Source organism: Myxine glutinosa, chromosome 14, assembly GCF_964187855.1.
Source record: "Myxine glutinosa chromosome 14, kmMyxGlut1.1, whole genome shotgun sequence".
Taxonomy (NCBI): Eukaryota; Metazoa; Chordata; class Myxini; order Myxiniformes; family Myxinidae; genus Myxine; species Myxine glutinosa.
The window spans coordinates 62,080,063-62,106,663 of NC_136274.1; the positions used below are offsets into that span (position 1 = coordinate 62,080,063).

The 26,601-nt window shown below is 49.8% G+C and overlaps 1 protein-coding gene across 1 annotated transcript in view; it reads left to right on the forward strand.

The window, feature by feature from the left end:
- LOC137439839 (centrosomal protein of 85 kDa) overlaps window positions 1-26,601 on the forward strand; it is a 58,824-nt gene that overhangs the window by 24,698 nt on the left and 7,525 nt on the right. Inside the window, exon 7 of the mRNA XM_078767997.1 lies at window positions 23,875-24,100. Within this exon, the coding sequence (XP_078624123.1) occupies window positions 23,875-24,100 (226 nt within the window). The remainder of the gene's footprint in view (window positions 1-23,874; window positions 24,101-26,601) is intronic.

Below are 26,601 nucleotides of genomic sequence, written 5' to 3' on the forward strand. Positions count from 1 at the left end.
GAAAGAAATAAAAGAAATGGGGGAGGACATTAGGCGCGGGTTGAGTGAGGAGGTCGCATTGGTACGCGACGAGGTGAAGCAGTGCGAGGAACACGTGGGGAGTGAGCTTGGGCAGAGCACAGCCAAATTGACGGGGGCTATGAGAGTCGCGACGCGAGAGGAGGTGGTAGAAAAACCGACGATCGTCGAATTGGACAAATAAATTTCGGGGGCGCCGGCGAGGGTTGAATCGGAAAAAGAAATTTTATGGGCGCCGACGATTGTCGAGGTAGAAAAAGAAATAATTTGAATTGAAGAGACGGGGCCTGAAGAGACAGAACAGAACCAGAAACTAAATCACGGGAGAAAGTAATGGAGTCTGCGCAAAGTCTGTATTCACACCATGATGCCATGCTTGCTAACCCCAATAAAGGTTTACAGGTGCTGGCGGAAAAGCCGGGGAAGGAGGACCCCGAGGTGAGTGGAAATAATGGCGCGAATGTGTTTGGCGTGAACGTGTTTTTGGCGCGCTTGGGAGAGAGACGAAACCCGGGCGGTCGCGGAAGGTCCATTGTGCGGTGTACGAGGGCGACTGGTGCGCGGAGTGAGAGAGAGTGTGCGCCGAAGCGTGAGCGAGAAAAGTGTGCTCCAGGGTGTGCGATGATTGAGTGTGCGAAGGGAGAGTGCACACCCGAGAATGTGGAAGAAGCGTGTGCGATGGCCGAGGGTGTTACGGAGTGTGTAACAGAGGAGTGCACACCCGAGAGTGTGGAAGAAGAGTGTGCGACGGCCGAGTGTGTTACGGAGTGTGTAACAGGAGAGTGCGCACCTGGTTGTGCGGTAAAAGAGTGCGTGGAGGAAGAATGCACACCAGACTGTGTGCGGGAAAAGTGCATACTGAAGTGTGTGAAAGGCATGAGTGCGCCTAGGTGTACAGGTACGAGTACGGAGTGTGAGGGAGAATGCACACCAGAGGATGTGGAAGGAGAGTGTGCAGTAATGGAGTGTATGGGGGGCGCCTGGGTGTGCGAGTGCAGAGTGGGTCGCGAGTAGTGAGGACGCGGCTCAAGCATCGACACCAACCGGGGTAGCGTTTAGCGGGACGGGTAGCAGACGTGAGCCCCCGGTGAGTTGTGTGCAGCAGGGACGGGCGGGGATCGGTGCTGCGTCGGTCTCACAAGGACCGGCGTGCACGATTCATGCCGGCACCCGCACTGTACGGTTGGTGCCGTGCCGTGCCGTGGCGGCAAAGGCAATCGGCGAGGTTCAAGGGGAGTTAGGAGATTTTGGAGCCACGCACCTTGGCGGGTGTGGTGCTCCGACCGTGGCCGGTTGGGTCATCGTGCGTGGGACCGCGAGGCCCCGCGCCGGGATGGGGCCCTGCACCTCGGCCCATCCATCCCTCCTCCCCTGGATCGAAAATGCCGGACGGACTTCCCATACAGGAGACCAACCACCCGCATGGATCGCTCGGCCTTTCGAAGCCGAGCTGTGACGACGTACCTCCATAGATGGGGGCTCAAGTGTAGCGGACGGATGAGAGTAGTGTACCCTACGTGGAGGAATGGTAGTCTGACCATTCCTCACACGGACAGGGCCCATGAGCATTAGTTTAGGGGGATGGCAGTGATAGGCACATGGAGGTGCCAGCAATGGTTACCTCCATGGGGCACCGAAGCTAGCCGAGGGAGGGCTCGGATAATGATAGGGAATTAGAAGACTGCAGAGACAAAATAATTAATTAGTGACGCTTGTACTGTAGAGGGGACGAAGAGAGATTAGATGGTTGATAATGACAAAGGGAGTGCTTAGTTTAAAGGGACGACGGGGAAGCACGGGTTTTAGGGGAAGTAGTCAGCTAGATGATGCTTGTGTGTGAGAAATTGTGTGTTGAGACAAATGGAATTGTGTTGGAGATGTGTGAGGACAAAAGGTGTGCAAGATATTTGGTGTGTGAAAGTAGGAGTGTGAATTGACTTGCATGGTGTGCAAGACAAAAGGTGTGTGAGCACAAAAGGTGTGCGAGACAAAAGGTGTGCGAAATAAATGGTGTGTAAGAATATTTAGTGTGGGAATGCTTGGTGTGGGAATAGAAGGTGTGGAATGCGGAATGCATGGTGCGAAGGAGTGAATGGGGTGGGGGGGAGGTGGAACCCATTCGCGAAAGCCCGGGGTGGGTAGTGTAAAGCCAGGTGGAGGGCTTAGGTAAATTTGTATGGATATTGACACCTGTGGTGCGAGTAGTGGAAAGTAGTGTTTTTGTGGGGTGCATGAGTATGTGGAATGGCTGGGCGTGTGGCTTAATTGGTGCATATGGTTATTGGGGCACTCCGCCACTGGTAGTTTGTCGGCCAGGTGAGGCCGCAGGTAGGCTCTGGGAGCCAGTTAGGGTAGTTGTGAGTTGTTCAGTGGGGCCCGAGGATCCCAGGAGAGGACCCGGGTTGCCCAATGCCAAGGTGGGCATCAGGGGGTAAGCGCCAGGAGGGGCCTTCCCCAGTTAGGGTAGTTGTGAGTTGTTGAGTGGGGTCCGAGGATCCCAGGAGAGGACCCGGGTTGCCCAATGCCATGGTGGGCATCAGGGGGTAAAGTGCCAGGAGGGGCCTTCCCCAGTTTAGGTAGTCGCAGGAGCAGAGCAGGTAAGCTCGGGTGGCGACTTCAGTGGCGGAGGTGCACAGGTAGGTAGACCTGCTGGTAGAGCCACACGACCCAGCCCCGAAATTGTGCAAGGGCACAGAGAGAAAATTTGTGGGAGTGAGACCCAAATTTTGGAGGGCACCAGGTGGGCAATGGAAATTCGGGTTCTTAGAACCACATAGTTTAAAGAGGCCGATTGGCAGGGTACGACCCCGGGTAGTTTAAATGAGTAAATGTCAGTAGTGTAGTTGTGATGAGAGAAATCCCTTCGCACCATCCACAGCCAGTCACCGAGGAGGACGAAGCTCCACACCGAGGCTCTGTAAGCCGTTTGAGAAGTGAGACGCATCAGGATGTGATGCGACATTGTGCTTGGTTCCATTCCTTCCTTCCTGGGAGGGATTGTGAGACGAATTTGGATTAGAGGGGGATATGGGGGACAAGACGTAGAGACGAATTGTAAATACAAGGGGGGCTGGGGTAGAATAAGCCGACGGTGGGGGGTACGGACGGTTAGGGACGAGCCTGCTCTGCTTGCTCTTCCGCTCCCCTCGCGCTGCATTACCTTGTGTTTTTGTGTGCGATTGCGTCCTTTCCGCTTTGCTTGTTGTACCTTGTCTCTCCCCCCAACCCCAGGACCATTTTGGAGGTGGAACTGTGCAGCACCATCGACCTGTGCAGCATCCTTGCTGCACCTTGCTACATCTGTGCAGCCGAACTGCGCAGCACTTTGCTGCCATATCCTTTTGCTGTAACTTTGCTGCACCTGTGCAGCACTTTGCTGCCAAATCACCTTGCATCTTCGGACCACTTGTTTTGAGTGGCGTTAATGCCACGCAGTTGGACCACACGACGTTGGCCCTGCCTAGCAAAGAAATAAAATAAAAGCATTTTTTGTGCATTTATTATGGTGTGCTCGGGATGAGAAGATGTGTAAGTTTAGGTAGCCCTGAAGATTAAAATTGGCCTGTATGCCGGTCCGGGGGCTAGCCAGTTTGATATATGCACACAGAAGATGCAAGAAGCAAGCAGCAAGTGTTATGATTTTGAGTGTGTTGTGTATTTGCTGTCCCCTCCAATCCTCTCTTCCAAAAAGGACAGGTCCTGGGTCATAGAATTGTAAATAAGATTAAGTTTCTGTGCTTGTAAATATAAAAATGCTGTCCACTGGCTATGTGTTTAGTTTGACAAATTCCGGATATTCGGTTAGTTGTGGGCGTGAATCTGATATGTAGCTACTCAACGCAATAGGAGGGACATATCTAGTGTTTTAAAACTGTTGCATACACGGGTCAGAGTAAATGTTAGGGGGAACCACACCTATATGTCACATGTAAAGGTAAAAGTTAATTTTGCATGTCATTCTCTAACCGGTCGTTTCATTTGTTGGTTCCGACTCGGGGATGAGTCTGATGAGGGAGGGGTGTAGTGTTGCGGTTTTGTGTTTTTTTATAATAAAGGTTAATTTCCCCTCATAGTTTAGTTACACTACAACACGTAGCCTCGGTTAAAGCTCAGTTATTTCATAATAAATGTAAGCGTAGACCTTTCCTGTGTGTAGTTTTGCATTGAGTAGAATAATGGGAATTAGGTCCTTTACGATGCCTCCATGCTTTTGGTTTTGGCGCAAAATACCACGAGGCCGGCCTGAACAAGTCGATCAAGGCCGAAGGAAGGCGGGACAGGAGGAGTGGGAGTAACGGTAAGCACGAGCCGCCAATCAGGGCTCGAGGGGAGTGACTTACCACTGCGGCAAAGGGCGGAGTTTGGAACATTCGATGCGGGCTAGGGCGGGGCCAATATAACCCTGTGCCCGGAGCCCCCACCTCAGTTATGAGAGTCGGTTCGGAGCGCCAAGTTATGAGAATGGAGGCAGACGAGTTACAAGTTATGAGGAGAGACGCACTGTATTCAGTCCTCCGTCGAGTTATGAGGAAAGCCCATGTGAGAGTGAAAGCGCTGTATTCAGTTACGAGAGGGAAAGCGCTGTGTTGAGCTGGAGTCAGATCCTCCGTTGAGTTACGAGAGTGAAAGCGCAGAGTTGTATTAATCGCGCTGTAAGAGACAGCCGTGCCGGGCCAGAGACGCGCATATTACCTCATGCCTGCCTTTTTCGAGATACGCACCGTGAGGTTCCTTCCCGCCTGCCTGCCTGTCTTCGCCGGGAACGTGTGGCGACCGCCAGAGGGCCACGCCGGGTGAGCTGTTCCTGGACGACCAAAGCCGGCGCGTTCGGTGCATGAACATTTCTTCCTTCATCTCCCTGTATGTGTGAGTGGGCCCATTGTCTGGGGAATAAGCTCAGACTGCTTAAGACTGCCCTGTTTCTCTGCTTCCTCTACCAGTGTACATTGTGTAAATAGTCATTAAACCTGTTCTTCCTTTGATTCGATCGTTTCGTCTCTTCCATCATTGACTTAGCGTGGTACGAATTATATCGCTCTAATCAGGTTCCAGTAGCAAGGTAACAGCATGGACCACGTGGTACGCAATCCTGACTGACTCGAGGACTGACTCGAGCTCGACCCGGCTCGACCCGGCTGCTGACTCGACTGACTCGACCCGGCTGCTGAATCCTCGCTGATGATCCTCACATGATCTCCTTCCTCTCCCTGATCCGGCCGACCTGCAAGCGTTCATCTCTCCCACGATTCTGCTCTAAGCTGGCTGTCCGACATGCTGGTTCATCTTGCCTGCCCAGCAATTCATCCGAGCTGGGTAGTCGTTCCTGTGCTGAAGTTCGCCGTTTGTGCTGACTTCGATACGGCGGTTCGTCCTTCAGACCTTAGTTCACCAGCTGCACGTCCGGATCGAGGATCGAACTGCACGCTACGCACAGCCGCGGCCACCCTCGAGTCAGTCCCTGCATGTACATCGGTACGAATTCACGTGTGTCATTCCCGTGTGTGTGTGTGTGTGTGTGTGTGTGTGTGTGTGTGTGTGTGTGTGTGTGTGTGTGTGTGTGTGTGTGTGTGTGTGTGTGTGTGTGTGTGTGTGCGCGTGCGTGCCTGTTGGTATTAATTAATTATGTAAGAATTGATAAGGCTGCCTCTCCGTCTCTTTCTCTTTGTCTTATAAATAAAAGGTGGTGTTGTTTCTTTCAAACCTGGTCGGATCGTTTTTTTTCTCCATTGGCCTAGCATCATCCGAGACCGAATTTGGCTTGATTCAGACCCGACAATCACGCAAGGTAACGCCGCTTTCCACACCGTGCAAATCCGCTCGGCACGTAATAAGATGTGTGGGAAGTGAGGGTTTAACCCCCAATTTCTTCGGCCACGTGTCTCGAAGGTATTTGGGATTCCTTGACCAGCAAACTCTTCGGCACGTGGCTGGGAGATTGGCGGTTCAAGTTGCTTAGCAACCCGTCGACCACAAGTTTAGTTCCGCGGCCGACGGCCTGTGGACCCGGAGTTTGGGCGGGGGGGGGGGGGGGGTCATAAACTCCCCTTAGTTCGTCGACAAACCCGGGATCCGCAACAATATATATATATATATTATATATATATTCTATATATATATATATACGTATATATATATATATATATATATATATATATATATATATATATATATATATATATATATATATATATATATATATATATATATATATATATATATATATATTGTTGTGGATTTGAGAATGGTGTTGTAGTTTTTATTATCGTTGTAAGTGTAATGAAATTGTTGTAAATATCACCCTCCTTCCTCCATTGTTGTGTATAAAGGTCAAAGGTCGTTCCCGTAGTTCCACATACAATCACGTAGCCAATCATATATCCTTCTATACAGTTATCTCCTTATTCTATGTATGTCAAGGCTCTGTTCCCACTAGTTAACACTGCATTGCACCGAATTCAAATAAGGTAGAATCCCCTTTCAATTGCCCCCAAAATGCAATTGCCGGCAGCGTTCGCTGCCCTTTGGCTGGGGCTCGCTCGAATTACCCCAAACTCCATTGAGCATGAGGTCATCTCGGAGCGGAAGGTGGGAGGAGTCAGCCCAGCGCCAGGAACAAGGCATGGCCTTGCCAACGCCTCCTCTGGGGGCAGGATCGGTGGGCCCTCGCGGCCAATCAGGGCCGAGGCGAGCTCGCCGATGGGCGTGTCCTGGAGGCCGGTGGCTTGATCGCCCCAGGGGCAATAAAAGCGCGCGCGGAAGCCTTTGGGAGTGAGCTCAGACAGGGAGAGAGAGAGAGATTCGGCAGAAGCAGTACCACGCAGCTTTGACTCCACCAGGCAGCTTTGACTCCACCAGGCAGCTTTGACTCCACCAGGCAGCGTTGGCTCCACCAGGCAGCTTCGACCCGTTACCCCGTGGGAACCAGGATCGGTGGCATCGGTGGCCGTCGAGGTCCAGCCCGGCGTCCCGTGCGGGATCAAGCCCGAACCATCTGCCCCAGCTGAACCTTCCTCTCTCCTTCCAGTCCTTCAGTCCTGCCATTCCATCCTTCTGTGTACGTGAGTTTGTTTTGTGTGTCTTGTCCTGGGGTATAAGTTAAGCCTGTTTAGAATAAGTTAATATTTGCACTGTGTCTCCTTCCATTCTTTCTGTCTTTATTTTATTATCCTTCCTTCTTCCTTGGTTTCTTTTGGTTGTAAATAGTAGTAATAAATCATATTCGTATTTCCTACCTTTTGTCTTCTTCTTCTTCTTCACATCCGTCGTCTTTGTCTTTTCCCCATTGAATACCTGTGGCACGATTTGGCCAACGTTCAGGAATCGGGTCTAGTTCTGCTAATAGTTCGTGCCGCGGTTGCTAAAACCGCTCGGCAATTAACATCTGTCCGCGGTACGAACGGGGCTGTGCCACCGGCCTTTCCGGAGGTCGCTGGGCAGCGTCAGGGACCACGTCGGTCAGTTATAGAAGAGGGGATTAATCCCCCCTCAAAGGGGAACAGAGGCCAACGTTGGGTTCCGTAACATTTGGTGTCGGGAGCGAGATTCGGACCTGAAGTGCTTAGCGCGTTCAAATTACGAGTGGCCCAAAAATTGTATTTTATAACATCTGAAATTTAAAATCGTGCCATGGATGGTCAAGGCAACGGGATGCCGGTGGGGGAATTAGAGGGTGTAGAGTCGACCCAGGACCTCGGGGAAATGTATGTGGGAGAAATGGAGGAGGAGAACAATGAGGAGGTGGTTGAGGAGGTATCAGGCGCACAAAATGGCGGCGCTTCGCACGTGGTTGCGGCAGCTGAGCCTGAGATGCCAATGAATTTGGACCTGTTCATGAAACAGATGATGGCCTTTATGGTAAAAACAGACGATAATTTCAAAGGGATGGAAAACAGAATGAGGGGCCAAATGAGGGACGAAGCGAGGGGTACCAGCGAACAGTTGGGAAATAAATTTGAGGGTTTAGACAAGAAATTTGAGGGTAAATTTGAGGGGTTGGGCAATAAATTTGAGGGGTTAGGCAACGGGATAAAAGGGGTGAAGAATGGGTTAACGGGGCTAGAAGACAAGATGGAAGACAAATTGTGGGAAAGAGGGGAGCAATCCGCCCGGGAAATCAAACGGATGGGGAACCAGATAGAGGAGGTGAAAATTGGGTTGGAAGGTAAGATGGATGCTCAGAGGGATGAATTGGAACAGATGAGGGCGGCATCTGCTAAAGAAATGGAGGAAATGGGGGAGGAGATAAGACGAGGTGTGGGCGAGGATGTCTCGGGCGTACGCAAGGAGGTAAAGCGAGGTGAGAAGCGTATGGAGAAAGAGGTGAGAAGTAGTACGGCTAGGTTACAGGGGGGCATAGAAGATCTAACAAGGGGAGTAGAACAGCTGACGATGGGACAAAAGGAACTAGTGGATCAAGTAGAAAAGAACACTGCAATACTAGGAGGGTTGAAAGCGACACAAAAAGAAATCAAAAATGAATTAATAGCGACGAAGAGGGAATGTCGGATGGTACATGAGGGGTTGACAAAGAGGTTGGACGAGGTAACAGAAGTAATGGAGACAAAGGACCGGGAGGTGAGGACGCAAATAGAAACGGTCAAGGTGGCATTAGAGGATGAAATTGAGGAGACGTACCGGGAAATAAAAGAGGTGAAGCAAAAGTTAGAGGAAGTGGAAGAGGGGTGAGTGAAATTAAGAAGAGACGGAGGGAAACTCAGAGGGAGATAAAGGAGGAGGTGATGGAATATGTACAAGGTCGGTGCTCAAATCGTGATGGTGTGCTTGCTAACCAAATAAAGAGTTTGCAGGTGGCGGAGGAGGTGCGGAGACGAGGTGCCAAGGTGAGTGGCGATATACTCGGAAATGTATATGGTGTGAGGGGAGATTCAGTCGGCTTGGGGGTTGGTTTGGACCCGGGTGTTCGTGAGAGGCCGCTGGTAAAGTGGGCGACAGGTGCAGAGTGTGAAGGAGGAGGTGTGCGAGAATGTCCGACTATGGGGGTGTGTGAGGAAAAAGTGCGCGCCGAGGAGTGAGTGTGCTGTCGAGAGTGAGTTGGTCGTAGCGCGTGTGCGGGGGGGGGGGGGGGCACATGGAAGCGCGGGATGGGGAGTGTTACAGGGGATGTAACGAAAGAGTGCACACCTGTGGTGAGTGTGACGGAGGGTGTGACGGGAGAGTGTGCGAAGAGGATGCATGAAAAAGGTGTGTAACGGAGGGGTGCATGATAAAAGAGTGTGCGGTCAAGAGTAAGGGTGAATGCGTGACCGAGTGTGGTGGTGAAAGTAGTGAGAGTGACACGGAGCGTGAGTTGGTTGTGGCAGGTGAGCGAGAATGTACACCTGGAATGGAAGGATGCACACCTGAGATGGTCGAGCACGTGTGGGAATGCACACTGGAGTTGGTAGTCAAGCACGTGATTGGGTGTGCATTGAGTGCACACCCGTGGTTGTCACAGAGGAGGTGACCGAGGAGGGGGCGCGAAGAGGTGTGTTGGTGAGGTGTACGAACGACGAGTGTGTGCCAAGGTGTGCGGTGGTCAGGTGTGTGACGAAATCTATGAGTGAACCTGGAGCGTGTGTCAGGGAAGGTGCAATGACAAAGAGCATGGAGACAGCTGGATGTGTGAGCAAGGAACGGGCTGCGGGGTGTAAGCATGCAAGTGGAGCATCGACGCTAACTGGGTTAGCGGTTAGATCGACTTATAGCCGAAGCGAGCCCTCGGTTCGTGCCGGGCTTCGTGTGCAGCGGGAACCAGCGGGGATCGTAACTGCGGCGGTTTCAAAGGAACCGCCGTACGCGATCCACGCTGGGCCGCGCTCTGAACGGTTGCGTCCGTGCTCCGCTCAGCGGAGCGGGCGGCCCGGTAGGAAGGGTCATCACGGCGACCCCTTGTGGTTGAGGCGTTCCGGCAGGGTGAGATCGGGTCATCAGGCAGGAGACCGAAAGGCTCCGCGCCGAGGTGGACCTTGGGATCTCGGCCTGAGCGAACCCCCTTCCCTGCACCGAATGCCGGACGGATCCAACCGCCGGCAACGAACCACCCGCATTCATTGCTCGACTTGGCGAAGCCAGGTTCTGAGCATGTAAAGACGCACCGAGGCTCCAGTTAAAGGACATTTGGTAGGGATAGGGAATTTGTAATTGGAAATTTTTGATTGGCTGAAATTGGATGGGCCAAATTGGTAGTGAGAGATACCCGTTGTGGTGGGATGGCAACTCTGCCATCTCTCACAACGGGGGCAAAGGAGTAATAGCTATGGGGTTTATGGCAGTGAAAACTAGCCCGGGAGGGTTAGGATATAGTGTGTAGGGACCTAAAGATTGACCATAGGTAATGGTAAGGTTAGGTAGCGACTTTGGACAGGTAGTGGGGACATAGAGAGGGTAGTGGATGATAACAACGAGGGAGCGCAATAGTTTAAAGGGGCGACGGGGAAGCGCGAATTTTAGCAGGGCACCAGGTAGCTTAGATGATGCCGAGTGTTTGAGGATCGAAAGTGTATGAAGCAGCGTATGAGGAATAATTGATTGTGCATTGTATTGAGTGATTGAAGGAGCTTTGGAGGAAGAAGGGTGCAGGTGGCACCAGGTGAGATTGCACAGGTGTGCAACTGAACAGGTGTATGGAGCAGTGTATGAGTGAGTGATGGTGATGTGTGTTGGGTTGACCAAATGGTCCTGGGAGGAAGGAGGGTGCAGGAAGCACTAGGAGTGATTGCACAGGTGTGCAACTACAGGTGTGTGGAGAATGGTAGTATGGAATATATGGAGTATGGGATGGATGGTATGGAGTGAGTATGGTGGAAACTGTGGAGTGGAGTGGATGGTGCGAAGGTGTGAATGGGGGAAGAGTGGACCCCTATCACGAATACCCGGGGAGGGTAGTGTAAGTGTTAGGTAGAGGGTACAGGTAAATTGTGGTTGGATATTGGCATCTGTGGTGCGTGGTGGAAGAATGGTGTTTGGATGGGTGCATTAGTGTCATGGAAATGGCTGGGCGTGTGGCCTGTTAGTGTGTGTAGTTGGTTGAGCACTCCACCACTGTGAGGATGTCGGCCAGGTGAGGCCGCAGGTGGGCTCTGGGAGCCGGTAGAGTTGTGGATGGGGCCCGAGGATCCGGAGGACGGACCCGGGTAGCCCAGTGCCAGAGAGGGCACCGAGTGGGGAGAGCGCCAGAGGGCCTTCCCCAGTTAGATAGGTTAAGGTGAGGAGCAGGTAAGCTCGGAGGCAACTACAGTGGTGGAGGTGTGCAGGTGGGTAGACCTGCTGGGAGAGCTGCACGACCCAGCCTGGAAATTGTGCGAAGGCACAGGGAGTTGAATCAGGGGAGTGAGACCCCAAATTGATAAGCACCACAGTTTGGTCAATGGGAATTGGTTTTTAGAACCCATAGAGTAAGTTGGCCAATGGTTTGGCAGGGAAAGACCCCGGGTAGTGTAAAGTGTATTAAAGTCATTTAGGAAGTAGTTAGGATTAAGAATCTCCTCGCACCATCTACATCCACTCACCTGAGGTGACGCTACTCCACACCATGCCATGGTTTGTTTTTATTATTTTGGTGCAAATGTTTGGAATGTGAGACGCATCATGACGTGGGTGTGACATTGTGCTTTGTGTTCCATCTCTCCCTCCTTATGAGGATTGATGATGAATTGGGTGATGGCAAATTTGGTTCGAGGGATTGTGGGGACGAATTTGGTATTGTAAATGTGTAGATTTTTGTACATATGGGGTAAGGGCAAGGGTAGAGTAGGTAACAGGGGGGGTGACATACGGTAGGGACGAGCGTTCTCACTTCGCTCTCCGTACGCACCTCGTCTTGCATTGCCTTGTTTGATGTGTACCCTTGTGACCTTACCCCTCGCTCACCTGTCTTCTCCCCCCCCCCCCCCTTGTCTCCCACCCGAGGACTGTGCGCCACTGTGCGCCGAGGGGAGCGTGCAGGAGTCCGCCATTGTGTGCCCGAAACTCCCGCAACCAGCTGTCTGCATCGATGCTCCACGTATGGACCACATGTCTGTGGCTGAGCACCACTGATGGACCCCATGGGTTGGGGCGTGGCCCCTCTGCTGGAACCGGCCATGATGGCCCGAGATCTTGCTGGCGGACCTTGGTCACAGGGCACCTATGCCCCACAGGTGAACCACCCCTAGTCGGCCCTGTGGGCCATAGATAACAACAATGGACCTGTTTTGTGCAAGTTTTATTTCCACCAAATAGGCCGCCAGCAAGAAGACGAAGTTGACAACATCTGGAAGAATAACAATAGCCAGCAGAGGGAGCCGAAGACCAAGACCACCAAGGGTTTGTTGGTTTTTTTTTACTATGAACTGTGGTGACTGTGCACCGACTGGTGCTTTGGTGCGTTTTGGTGCTTTCTGGTGCGTCGATGCAGCACAGACTGTCTCCCCCCCCCCCCCCCCAAAAGAACAATCGCAGGTCCTGGGTTGCGCTTTGTAAATACAAGTAGCGTAACTGTAAATACTGCTCCCCCATCGTTCATGTTGTAGTTTGAAGACAATTCCGCAATTCGGTTAGCTGTGGGCGTAAGTCTGTTAGGCAGGGTGCAATGCAGCAGCGGGACATATTTATTTATGTTTTAAAACTGTCACACTCAGGGTCAGGTTAAATGTAGAGGGAACTACACCTACGTGCCACACTAAAAGTAAAAGTAATAGGCCTGGGACGTGCCTAAGAGGAGGAGGGTGCAGTGTTGTGGATTTGAGAATGGTGTTGTAGTTTTTATTATCGTTGTAAGTGTAATGAAATTGTTGTAAATATCACCCGCCTTCCTCCATTGTTGTGTATAAAGGTCAAAGGTCGTTCCCGTAGTTGTTCCACATACAATCAGGTAGCCAATCATATATCCTTCTATACAGTTATCTCCTTATTCTATGTAGGTTAAGGCTCTGTTCCTACTAGTTAACACTGCATTGCACCGAATTCAAATAAGGTAGAATCCCCTTTCAATTGCCCCCAAAACGCAATTGCCGGCAGCGTTCGCTGCCCTTTGGCTGGGGCTTGCTCGAATCACCCCCAAACTCCATTGAGCACGAGGTCATCTCGGAGCGGAAGGTGGGAGGAGTCAGCCCAGCGCCAGGAACAAGGCATGGCCTTGCCAACGCCTCCTCTGGGGGCGGGATCGGTGGGCCCTCGCGGCCATTCAGGGCCGAGGCGAGCTCGCCGATGGGCGTGTCCTGGAGGCCGGCGGCTTGATCGCCCCAGGGGCAATAAAAGCGCGCGCGGAAGCCTTTGGGAGTGAGCTCAGATAGGGAGAGAGAGAGACGCGGCAGAAGCAGTACCACGCAGCTTTGACTCCACCAGGCAGCTTTGACTCCACCAGGCAGCTTTGACTCCACCAGGCAGCGTTGGCTCCGCCAGGCAGCTTCGACCTGTTTCCCCGCGGGAACCAGGATCGGTGGCATCGGTGGCCGTCGAGGTCCAGCCCGGCGTCCCGTGCGGGATCAAGCCCGAACCATCTGCCCCAGCTGAACCTTCCTCTCTCTTTCCAGTCCTTCAGTCCTGCCATTCCATCCTTCTGTGTACGTGAGTTTGTTCTGTGTGTCTTGTCCTGGGGTATAAGTTAAGCCTGTTTAGAATAAGTTAATATTTGCACTGTGTCTCCTTCCATTCTTTCTGTCTTTATTTTATTATCCTTCCTTCTTCCTTGGTTTCTTTTGGTTGTAAATAGTAGTAATAAATCATATTCGTATTTCCTACCTTTTGTCTTCTTCTTCTTCTTCACATCCGTCGTCTTTGTCTTTTCCCCATTGAATACCTGTGGCACGATTTGGCCAACGTTCAGGAATCGGGTCTAGTTCTGTTAATAGTTCATGCCGCGGTTGCTAAAACCGCTCAGCAATTAGCATCTGTCCGCGGTATGAACGGGGCTGTGCCACCGGCCTTTCCGGAGGTCGCTGGGCAGCGTCAGGGACCACGTCGGTCAGTTATAGAAGAGGGGATTAATCCCCCCTCTAAGGGGAACAGAGGCCGACGTTGGGTTCCGTAACAATATACACATGTGTATTGTGTATATATACACTCCCCTTCAAATTTTTCACCTTTTGTTGCCTTATAACCTGGAATTAAATGAGAGTTTTTCCACCTTTATTTAAACATCGTAACCCACAACTTCCAAGTGAAAGACAAATTCAACAAATTTCAGAAAATTAATTACAAAATACAAAACTAGTATATCTTGGTTGGATAAGTGTCCACCCTGCTCCCCTCCACCCCCTGAGTTAATACTTTTTACAGCAATTACCGATGTGAGTCTGTTGAGATAGGTTGCTACTAACTTCGCACACCTTGATTGGGCAACGTTTGCCCATTCTTCTGTATAAAACTGTTCAAGCTCAGTCAAGTTGTGTGGGGAGTGTTGATGGATAGCAATCTTCAAGCCATGCCACAGATTTTTGATTAGATTTCAGTCAGGGCTCTGACTGGGCCACTTATGGACATTTATCTTTTTGTTCCTTAGCCACTCCAGTATAGCGTTGGTTGTGTGCTTCGGGTCGTTGTCATGCTGAAAGGTAAACTTCCGTGCCAATTTTAGCTTTCTTGCAGAGGGTAGCAGGTTTTCCTCCAGGGTTTTTCTGTATTTTGCTCCATCCATTTTCCCTTCTATCCCGACAAGTGCCCCAGTCCCTGCTGATGAGAAACATCCCCATAACATGATGCTGCCACCACCATGCTTCACAGTAGGGATGGTGTTCTTTGGGTGATGTGTTGTGTTGGGTTTGTGCCAAACATAACATTTTGCATTTACGCCCAAAAGTTCCATCTTGGTTTCTTCAGACCACAAAACTTTTTGCCACGTGGCTTCAGAAACTCCGGAGTGGTTTTTTGCATACTTCAAATGGGAGTCAAGGTGGGCCTTTTTGAGTCATGGCTTCCTGCTTGCCACCCTACCATACAGGCCAGACTTGTGGAGTGCTTTGGATATTGTTGTCACATGCACACAGTGATCAGTCTTTGCCATAAAAGCCTGTAGCTCTTTCAAAGTTGCCATTGGCCCCTCCATGGCCTCTCTGATCAGTCTTCTCCATGCTTTGTCATCCAGTTTGGAGGGACATCCTGATCAACGCAGGGTCTTGGTGGTACCATACGCCTTCCACTTCTTAATGTTTCTCTTGACTGTGCTCCAAGGGATATCCAAGGCCTTTGAAATATTTTTTATACCCATCCCTTGATCTGTGCCTTTCCACAACTTTATCCCAGAGATTTTTTGAATGCTCCTTGGTGCTCATGGTTGAGTCTTTGCTGTGAAATGCACTACCCTGCAGAGAAAACCTGCAGGAACAGCTGATTTTATTCTCAAATAATCAGAATCACACAATTTAGCACAGGTGGAGGCCAATTAACTTGGTGTGTGATTTTGAAGGTGATTGGCTACACCTGAGCTAATTTACACTCGCTATTATAAAGGGGGTGGGCACTTATCCAACCAAGATATTGTTGTGGATATGAGAATGTTTTTTTATTTTGTTGTTGTGGTAAAATGTTGTTGTAAAAGGTTGTTGTAAAATATCACCCCTCCTCCCTCCGTTTGTGGTTGTATAAAGGTCAAAGGGCGTTTCCGTAGTTAGTCCATAAAACATACATGCAGGACATGATATATCCTTTCTTTTGACAGTTATATCCTTATTATGTGTATTAGCGTAAGGCTGTGTCTTCCATTAATTGAAATACTCCATTGCACCAGTGAAAGAGATAGATTCCCTTCCATTCCCCCCTTTCGTGATTGCCGACCCTCGATTGCCATACTACATCACCTCTCGTCATTGCTGAGCCTCGATTCCCAATCACCTCCCCTCCAATAACCGCCATTGACCACGAGGCTCGAGTCAGGGAAGAAAGGCGTGTCTCCACCTCGTCAGAGGGGAGGAGGGGCGTGCCCGCCCGTCGTCATCCAGGGCGGAGCCCGAGGGTCGCGCGACCAACCAGGGCCGAGGTGAGCACCCCGATGGGCGTGTCCTGAACGCCGGCGGCTTAACCGCCGGAGGCGCTATAAAAAGGCGCGCACGGAAGTAAAAGGAGAGGTGGTTGGACAGTTGGTTGGTTGCACAGAGTTGGTTGCGCAGAGAGTTGGTTGCACCGTTGGTCAGGGTTGGTTGCACCGTTGGTCAGAGTTGGTTGCACAGAGTTGGTTGCGGTGAGGAGTCGGTGGTCAGAGTGAGGGACCAAGAAAGAGTGGAGGGTTTGGACCAGACGAGTGGGACAAGGCCTGGCAAGGCAAGTGGAGGCGGGAGCAGCAGCGACACCCGGCAGCCGCTTGGGGCCTGGGCGGCGGTTTGGAGCAGGGCCGAAAAGGAACGGCGGCTGCTAAACGCGCCGATCGTGCTGCATGACCCCCCTTGGACTTCCCTCTCCCTCCAGCCATCCACATCCTGCGATTCCTGCAATTCCCCGCGTGAGTCAGTGTCTTTTGTTTGTTCTGTCATGGGATAAGTTAAGCCTGTAGATAAGCTAGTATTTGCACTGTGTCACCTGCGTCTTATGTGTTGTAAATAAACTTGATTGCTCCTTTTTGCTTGTGTGTGTAAATAATAAACCCCATTACTCGTCTGTACGTCTTCTCGTTTTAATTCCTTTTCCTCTTGCATTGCGTCGTTTTTGTCTTTTCCCTCATTGAGCAGCTACGGTGCGATACGGCCAAAGTTCTGGGTGAATCGGGTGAGTTTTGTTAGGTCGCGGTCTTACACCACCGCTCGGTCTATAACATCTAACCGCGATCTATAACAATTGGTGTCTGGGAGTGAGATTCGGGGCCCGAACCAAATTTTTTAAACATCTAGAAAAAAAAATTTGGTCAAAATTACGAGCTGCCGAACTTTGTTTTTTTTAAGCAAAACCCGAATTTTGAAATCGCGCCATGGCTGTTCAAGGCGACGGGATGCCGGTGGGAGAGATAGACGGGGTAGAATCGACCCAGGACTTCGGAAAAAAAATGGTGGAGGAGAGGAAAGAAGGTGTGGTTGAGGGAGTATCAGACGCACAAAATGGCGCCTCGCACATTGCTACGGCGGCCGCACCCGCTGCACAAGTGGGAGGGATGGCCCAAATGCAGGCCCTCATGGAGCAATTTATGGCACAAATGAGGGCCTCTATGGAAGAGTCAGTGTATAATTGGAAGAGGGATGCCATGTCAGACGAATCCGGGTGTGATCTAAAAAAATTGAGGGAGGAATCCAGGTGTGAAGTGGAAAAACGGATATCAGAGGCAAGGGAGGAGCAGAGGGACAGAGACCGCAAGTTGGGCGAAAGGGTCCCAGGGGTGCACGACGAGGTAAAGCGGGTCGAAAAGCGCTGGTTGAGCGAAGCGGAGAAAAGCACGGGTACAATGACGGGGGTAGAAATCGCGACACGGGGTTTGAAAAAGCCGGCGACCGATGAGGTAGAGGGAATTTTATTAAAGCCAACGGTCGTCGAGGTGAACAAAGAAATTATGGGTATAGTTGAAATTGGAGAGACCGGGGACTTGAAGTTAAAAGAGCAACAATCGGAGGAAGGAATGGAAATTGCTCAAAGTCTAAATGCACATCCTGATGCTGTACTCGCTAACCCGAATGGAAGTTTGCAGGTTCGCGTGGAGAAAAGGATCCCCCAGGTGAGTCGTGCTGTATATTGTGCGGGTAGATTTTGCAGGAGGATGTTTAGCGACAAAAGAATTTTCGCGCGCTTGGGATCGAGGAAGCACCCGGGCGTTGGTGAAGGGTCCCGTGTGAGTGGAAATGGCACGCGTGGGAGAAAAAAGTGTGCGTCGGCGAGTGGGTGTGTTATAAAGTGTGGGAGTGAAACCGAGTGCGAGCGAGAATGCACGTCGGTGTGTACGGGGTGTGACACAGGGAGTGAGAGCAATACGGAGTGCACGCCCATGGTGAGTGTTACGGAGGACGTAACGGAGGAGAGGTGTGGATCGAAGTGTGCGCAAGAGGTGTGGTGTGTAACAGAGAGAGCGTTGGTGGAATGTACGGACGGCGTTGGAACGCCAGGTTTTGTGAGGGTGAAAGGGGTAGCGTATGCTTGTAAGCATGCAAGTGAAGCGTCGATGGTAACCGGTTTAGTGGTTAGAGTGACGGATAGCCGATGCGAGCACTCGGTGCGAGGGGTGCTTGGTTGGGTGCGAGGCCCGGCGTCGATCGAAGCTGCGTCGTTTCTCTTCGAAGCGTCGTTGCCGATTCGGGCTTGGCCCCGCCCCGCACGGTCGAGTCCGGGCTTTGTCGGGCGAGGCGACCGGTCCGGTTCGAGGGCGAGTGGGAGGAAGCGGAACGGTGCCCCCTCGTGGGGACGGGGTTCCGACCGGGGGAGATGGAGCCATCGGGCCCGGGACCGCAAGGTGCCGCGCCGAGATGGTGCGTGGAATCTCGGTCCAACCAAACCACCTCCCTTGAACCGAAAGCCGGACGGATTCAACCTGCAGGCAACCAAACCACCCGAATTCATTGCTCGGCTTTACGAAGCCGAGTTTAATGATGTCATGACGCACCGAGGCTAGGATATAGCGGACTGTGATGATGGTGATCGTGATAGTGATAGTGTTTTGGACCCAAAATTAGAGAAAAAACAAAATTTGATGATTGGCAAAGGATTGGCAGTAATGATTGGCAGATGATGAGTAGTGATTGGCAAATTTTTGATTGGTTGGAATTTAGGTGTACAAAATTGATAGCGAGAGACCCCCGATGTGGTGGGATGGCAAATCCACCATCCCTCACAGACGGGGGGCAAAGGAGCTATAGTTTATGGGGTGTATGGCAGTGAAAACTAGCCCGGGTGGGTTAGGTTATATTGTAGGGATCTAGAAGAGATTGACATTAGGTAACGTTAAGTTTAGTTAGTGACTGATACCTGTAGTGGGGACGCAGGTAGATTAGTGTGGATTATAATGACGTGGGAGCGCAATAGTTTAAAGGGACGACTGGGAAGCGCAAGTTTCAGAGGGGAGAAGTTAGCTGAGATGATGCCGTGTGTGTGAGGATTGAACAGGTGAGAATGGAACAGGTGTGATTGCACAGGTGTGCAACTGAACAGGTGTGTGGAGCAGTGTATGAGTGAGTGATGGTGATGTGTGTTGCGTTGACCAACTGGTCCAGAAAGAGGAGGAGGGTGCAGGTGGCACCAGGTGAGATTGCACAGGTGTGCAACGACAGGTGAATGAAAGACAGATGTATGGAATAAATGGTATGGAGGATTGGAATGGATGGTCGTGGAGTGAGAATGGTGGAAATTGTGGAGTGGAGTGGATGGTGCGAAGGTGTGAATGGGGGAAGAGTGGACCCCCATCACGGATACCCGGGGCGGGTAGTGTAAGTGTTAGGTAGAGGGTACAGGTAAATCGTGGTTGGATATTGGCATCTGTGGTGCGGGTGACAGAATGGTATGTGGATGGGTGCGTTGGTGTTGTGGAAATGGCTGGGCGTGTAGCCTGTTAGTGTGTGTAGTTGGTTGGGCGCTCCACCACTGTGAGGATGTCGGCCAGGTGAGGCCGCAGGTGGGCTCTGGGAGCCGGTAGTAGTTGTGTGAATGGGGCCCGAGGATCCGGAGGACGGACCCGGGTAGCCCAGTGCCAGAGGGCACCATGGGGTGACAGAGCCAGGAGGGGCCTGCCCCAGTTAGATAGGTTAGGGTGAGGAGCTAGGTAAGCTCGGGTGGCAACTGCAGTGGTGGAGGTGTGCAGGTGGGTAGACCCGCTGGGAGAGGTACACGCCACAGCCCAGAAATTGTGCGAGGGCACCGGGAGATGAATCGGGGGAGTGAGACCCCAAATTGAAAAGCACCACAGTTTGGCCAATGGGAATTGGTTTTTAGAACCCATAGTGTAAGAGGGCCAATGGTTTGGCCAGAGAAAGACCCCGGGTAGTGTAAAGTGTGTTAAAATCATTTAGAGGATAGTTAGGATGAAGGATCTCCTCGCACCATCTGCATCCACTCACCTGAGGTGACAGGTACTCCACACCATGCCATGTTTAATTATTTTTACTGTGCAAATGTTTGGAATGTGAGACGCATCATGACGTGGGTGTGACATTGTGCTTTGATGTTCCATCTCTGCCTCCTTATGAGGATTGATGATGAATTGATGATGGCAAATTTTTGAAGTAGAGGGATTGTGGTGACGAATTTGGTATAGAGGAAATATGGGGAAGACGTGACAGTAGTGACGAATTGGTAATGTGTAGGTTTTGTACATATGGGGTAAGGGCAAGGGTGGGCTAGGTAACAGGGGGGTGACGTACGGTAGGGACGAGCTTTCTCACTTCGCCCTCCGTACGCATTTCGCCTTGCATTGCCTTTTTGATGTGTACCCTTGAGACCTTACCCCTCGCTCATCTGTCTTGTCCCCCCTTTTTGTCTCCCACATGAGGACCTGAGCGCCGTTGGGCGCCGAGGGGAGCGTGCGTGGGTCGGCCATTGTGCGCCCGAAATTCCCAGAACCAGCTGTCTGCATCGATGCACCACATTATGGACCACATGTCAGTGGCCGAGCACCACTTATGGACCCCATGGGTTGGGGCATGGCCCCTCTGCTGGAACCGGCCATGAGGGCCCGAAATCTTGCTGGCGGACCTTGGCCACAGGGCACCAATGCCCCACAGGTGAACCATACACATAGTCGGCCCTGTGGGCCATAAATAAAGATAAATAAAATGGACACGTTTGGGCAAGCTTTATTGCAAATAGGCCGCCAGTAAGCAAAGCAAATGAAAATGACAACAACTGGAAGAAATAATAATAACCAGCAGAGGGAGCCGAAGAGCAAGAGACACCTGCAGGGTTGGGTTTGTTGGTTTTATTTTATTCATTGAACAGTGGTGACTGCACTGATTGGTGCTTGAGGGTGTGTTGGTGCGTTATAGGTGCTTTCATGGTGCATTGATGCAGAGCAGACTGTCTCCCCCCCAGAAAGAACAATTACAGGTCCTGGGTTAGTTTTGTAAATAAAAATAGCGTCAGTGTAAATAATGCTTCCCACCGTCAGTGTATAGTTTGAAGACCATTCCGCAATTCGGTTAGCTGTGGGCGTAAGTCTGTTAGGCAGGGTGCAATGGAGCAGCGGGACACATTTATTTATGTTTTAAAACTGTCGCACTCAGGGTCAGGTTAAAAGTAGAGGGAACTACACCTACATGCCACACTAAGGTAAAAGTAATAGGCCCGGGACGTGCCTAAGGGGAGGAGGGTGCAGTGTTGTGGATATGAGAATGTTTTTTTATTTTGTTGTTGTGGTAAAATGTTGTTGTAAAAGGTTGTTGTAAAATATCACCCCTCCTCCCTCCGTTTGTGGTTGTATAAAGGTCAAAGGGCGTTTCCGTAGTTAGTCCATAAAACATACATGCAGGACATGATATATCCTTTCTTTTGACAGTTATATCCTTATTATGTGTATTAGCGTAAGGCTGTGTCTTCCATTAATTGAAATACTCCATTGCACCAGTGAAAGAGATAGATTCCCTTCCATTCCCCCCTTTCGTGATTGCCGACCCTCGATTGCCATACTACATCACCTCTCGTCATTGCTGAGCCTCGATTCCCAATCACCTCCCCTCCAATAACCGCCATTGACCACGAGGCTCGAGTCAGGGAAGAAAGGCGTGTCTCCACCTCGTCAGAGGGGAGGAGGGGCGTGCCCGCCCGTCGTCATCCAGGGCGGAGCCCGAGGGTCGCGCGACCAACCAGGGCCGAGGTGAGCACCCCGATGGGCGTGTCCTGAACGCCGGCGGCTTAACCGCCGGAGGCGCTATAAAAAGGCGCGCACGGAAGTAAAAGGAGAGGTGGTTGGACAGTTGGTTGGTTGCACAGAGTTGGTTGCGCAGAGAGTTGGTTGCACCGTTGGTCAGGGTTGGTTGCACCGTTGGTCAGAGTTGGTTGCACAGAGTTGGTTGCGGTGAGGAGTCGGTGGTCAGAGTGAGGGACCAAGAAAGAGTGGAGGGTTTGGACCAGACGAGTGGGACAAGGCCTGGCAAGGCAAGTGGAGGCGGGAGCAGCAGCGACACCCGGCAGCCGCTTGGGGCCTGGGCGGCGGTTTGGAGCAGGGCCGAAAAGGAACGGCGGCTGCTAAACGCGCCGATCGTGCTGCATGACCCCCCTTGGACTTCCCTCTCCCTCCAGCCATCCACATCCTGCGATTCCTGCAATTCCCCGCGTGAGTCAGTGTCTTTTGTTTGTTCTGTCATGGGATAAGTTAAGCCTGTAGATAAGCTAGTATTTGCACTGTGTCACCTGCGTCTTATGTGTTGTAAATAAACTTGATTGCTCCTTTTTGCTTGTGTGTGTAAATAATAAACCCCATTACTCGTCTGTACGTCTTCTCGTTTTAATTCCTTTTCCTCTTGCATTGCGTCGTTTTTGTCTTTTCCCTCATTGAGCAGCTACGGTGCGATACGGCCAAAGTTCTGGGTGAATCGGGTGAGTTTTGTTAGGTCGCGGTCTTACACCACCGCTCGGTCTATAACATCTAACCGCGATCTATAACAATATTCTAAAAACCCACCCACATCTCACACATGTGAATGGAGGGAATAAACACCCCCTCAGCTGCCAGACCGGTTTCATCGCTTATTTGCGAATCGTCAGCAACAGCGCAAACAGAAACGCGTACCATTAAGGCTCCGAAGCATGTACCACTTGAAAATGTTGAGCAGTCAACCTCCAAATGAAAAACAAAGACCCGCTCACATCATCATCACATCATGGATGTTTTTTTATTATTTTTTGTTTTTACATCTTGTACATGTATTTCTTCCTTGTTTTCACTGGCAGGGAATTATCAAAGTACATGGTGCTGTATACTTAAATAATACTTCATTAGTTGGCCAAAGCTTCAAGTAAATAATTGTTTTTCACTTATTATTACTGCTATTTGCTGCAATTGTGTTTTCACATTAATTCCCTGAACGTGGCCAAAGCTCCACAAAGTGTTCTTTGCGAGAAAGCCTAGTGTTATGTGAAATTATGATGCATGTGACTACTGAAACGCCCTCGTGTTTGAAATCCGCTTGTTATTTCCGTATGCTGTCAATGATGTTTGGCGCTGCATAAGACCCAGAATGTGTATTATTGTGTTTATGTTCTTGATCTGAAGCCTTCACCTCATCACTTCTTTGGGTTTTTTGGCTTGGTGGAGGCATGAAATTTAAACGGATGTCAGTGTGATTTTATGTCTTGCCTAAATATCCCAGCCAACCCCTCCAAACCACCTCTTTTCAATAATTTCCACTCGCATCCTTTTCCTTACTTCGTTTACCTCCATTCTCCTCTTTTGCTTTTTTCCCCTTCTATGCATGCACTCCTCTAACCCTCCTCCCCCCACCCCCCCCCCCTCCACCCATCCTCTCCATTTTGGCTCCACTTCTCTATTCCATCTTTTCTTCCTTCTTTCCTCTTCTTCTCCCTCCTTTTTCCCCAAGCTCCCCTCCCAACACTGCCATTCCCCCACCTGACTCTTCCTCTATTCCTGTCTTTAATTTGGTTGGTAAATGAGGCTGCTCAAAGACATGCTTACATCATATAGCATTTGAATCTTTTATTTTTTCTCTGTTTGCTCTCTGTTATTAATTTATATCGTGGGAGTTTACTGCAGAAGGGTGAACATATTCATACTTTGATGATGGCACAAAGGAAGAAAATAATCTGTTGGAGGGTTGGATTTTGCTTAAGTGTTTCTTGCAACATGTGCTCACCAAAATGAATTTTCTTCTGTTCTTATTTTTACATTAGTTTATTTTCTCATGCATGTCAATGGTCTCGTTCGATGTACTTTCACCAAAAGCCATTCCTTTTTCATTGTGAATTCAAAACTAATTTTCCCAGCTATGAACGTCGATGTTTGAGGCTGAATTGTGTCTGTTTGAGCAGCTGGCTACGCAGAATCAAGACCTGTTGGAGCAGAAACTCAACATTCAGGACAGGCTACAGATGGAGACCAAACGACATGGCACTGATGTGAATTGGGAGCGAATGGCAGCAGAATTGCGTCAGGAAATGCGGCAATGCCTCTCGGACCTGCAGTCCCTGTGTTCGGTGTTGAGCCAACATTTCCAGGGCCAAGATCCGAATATTTCCCAGCTGCTTGGCATTCGGAGTGAGTTTGGATTTTTGACCAATTTAATTGTTGTACACCATTCCTTTCTATTCCATGTCCAGGCGCTGCATGACGTCGGGGCCCAGTGATGACACAAGCCAAAAGGGAGTACTCTGTTTTCACTCATTAATTTTTTTGATCGATTACTAAATTAATTAATTTTCAAAAAATTACAGATTAGGATCAAACAGTGGTGGTTTATGTATGCTATTAGCCCGAGCGATAAAGTTATTGGAGCATGGAATGAAGGTATTGGAAAGGGTGTTGGAGAGGAGGATAAGGAAGAAAGTGAAGATCGACGAAATGCAGTTTGGATTTATGCCAGGAAGAGGAACGACAGACGCGCTTTTCATTGTGAGGCAGTTGCAGGAGAAGTACATGGAGAAGAGGAAGAAGTTGTTTCTTGGGTTTGTTGATCTGGAGAAAGCATTCGATCGGGTTCCACGCAAAGTATTGACGGGCATTGAGGAAGTTAGGAGTGGAGGAATGGTTGATCAGAGTAGTGATGGCAATGTACAAAAGAGCGCGCACAGCTGTAAGGACGAAGGACGGGAACAGTGGTGAGTTTGAGGTGAAGGTGGGAGTGCATCAGGGGTCGGTACTAAGTCCACTACTATTTGTAGCTGTGATGGAGGTGCTGGCTCAGAACGTAAAGGAGGGTTTACCGTGGGAGTTGTTGTATGCAGATGATCTGGTGGTGTTTGCGGAAAGTATGGATGGGCTGAAGGAAAAGATGAACACGTGGAAGGAATGTATGGAGACAAAAGGTCTGAAGGTGAATATCGGAAAGACGAAGGTGATGGCAAGTGGTAAAGCATGTGGTGAGGTGGAAAGAACTGGGAAGTGGCCCTGTGCTGTGTGTAGGAAGGGTGTCGGAGTGAACTCCATTCAGTGTACAATGTGCGCTGAGTGGGTTCATCAAAAATGTAGTGGTCTGAGAGGGTCATTAACCAGTGTGGCAGCTACATTCAAATGTAAGGTGTGCACAGAGGGAGCTGCAGATGGAGGAAATGTTGAGTTGGATCTTGGAGACGGCATGAAGCTGGAAGGTGTGAAAACATTTTGCTACCTCGGAGACATGCTGAATGGAGAAGGTGGATCAGACTCGGCAACGGTTGCTCGAGTGAGATGTGCATGGAAGAAGTTTCGGGAATTGAGTGGCGTGCTGATGATGAGGGGAGTGTCGTTGAAGCTGAAGGGAAAGGTGTATGCTGCATGTGTGAGAAGTGTTATGATTTATGGGAGCGAGACATGGGTAATGAACGTAGAGCAGCAACGAAGGTTGGAAAGGGTGGAAATGCGAATGGTTCGACGGATGTGCGGAGTATCGTTGAGAGAGAGGAAGACAAATGATGAATTGCGAAAGATGATGGGAATAGAGCCTGTGATTGATGCTGTGAAGAGGAACAGGTTGAGATGGTTTGGTCATGTGTTGAGGAAGGATGAAAGTGACTGGTTGAGAAGAGTGATGGAAATGAATGTAGAAGGAAGTAGAAGACGGGGAAGACCGAGAAAGACTTGGCTAAAGATGGTGGAAGAAGAAATGCGGGCAAGGGGGTTAACAAGGAGAGATGCAGAAAATAGGGCACAATGGAGAAGATTGTCATGGGGACCGCAAGGCTAACCCCCGCTCTAGCAGGGAAAATGGCCTTTAAAATGCATGTTATGTTGTGTATTAGCCCATTGATTAAGAAATTAATTATTTTACGATTTTTTTTTTTTTTTTTTGATTATTAATCACATTTATTTTCTTTCTCATCTGGGCAATATCTTAGGCACCCTTTGAACTAGGAAGCTGATATTTGGACACCACAATGACCAAGTGATTTGGCTGCAAAGGTTTTTATTTATTTATTAATTAATCAATTAATCGAGCATTTATTTATTTATTTTTGATGAATTACTTCATTTTCAAAAAGTTACAGATTTTGGATGAAACACTGGTGGTTTAGATATGCTATTAATAATAATAATAATAATGCATTTATTTTATATAGCGCTTTTCAGGAAGCCCAAAGACGCTTTACTTTACTTTACTATTACTCAATTTATTAAGAAATTAATTATTTTAGATTACTATTTATTTATTTTAATTACGTAATTAATCAATTACTGTACACCGCTCGCTCTCAATTCCATATCTATGTGCTGCATGGCGGTATCCCCGGGCACCATAGGCGCCCAGGAAATGTTGCATGTTGGAGTACATGTTGTTTGTTTTTTGGGGGCGGTGTACTTTGAATGTAGCTCTACTTGTTTATTTATTTTGAAGGGAAATTGCATCAGAGTTAACAAAACTTGGATACAAAATGTGAATAGGTTAATTTGGGGAGAGATAAAATGTCTATGATTTGTCAGTTTGAATGCATTTTAAACTAGAGAGTTCATAGAACATGTGTATTATTGCAAGTAGAGTAGTATATTCAAGTAGTCTTGAGAAACAATGACATGGGCCAGGATCTGCGAGACAAATTCAGAGGCAAAGTGCTCCAAAACTTCAG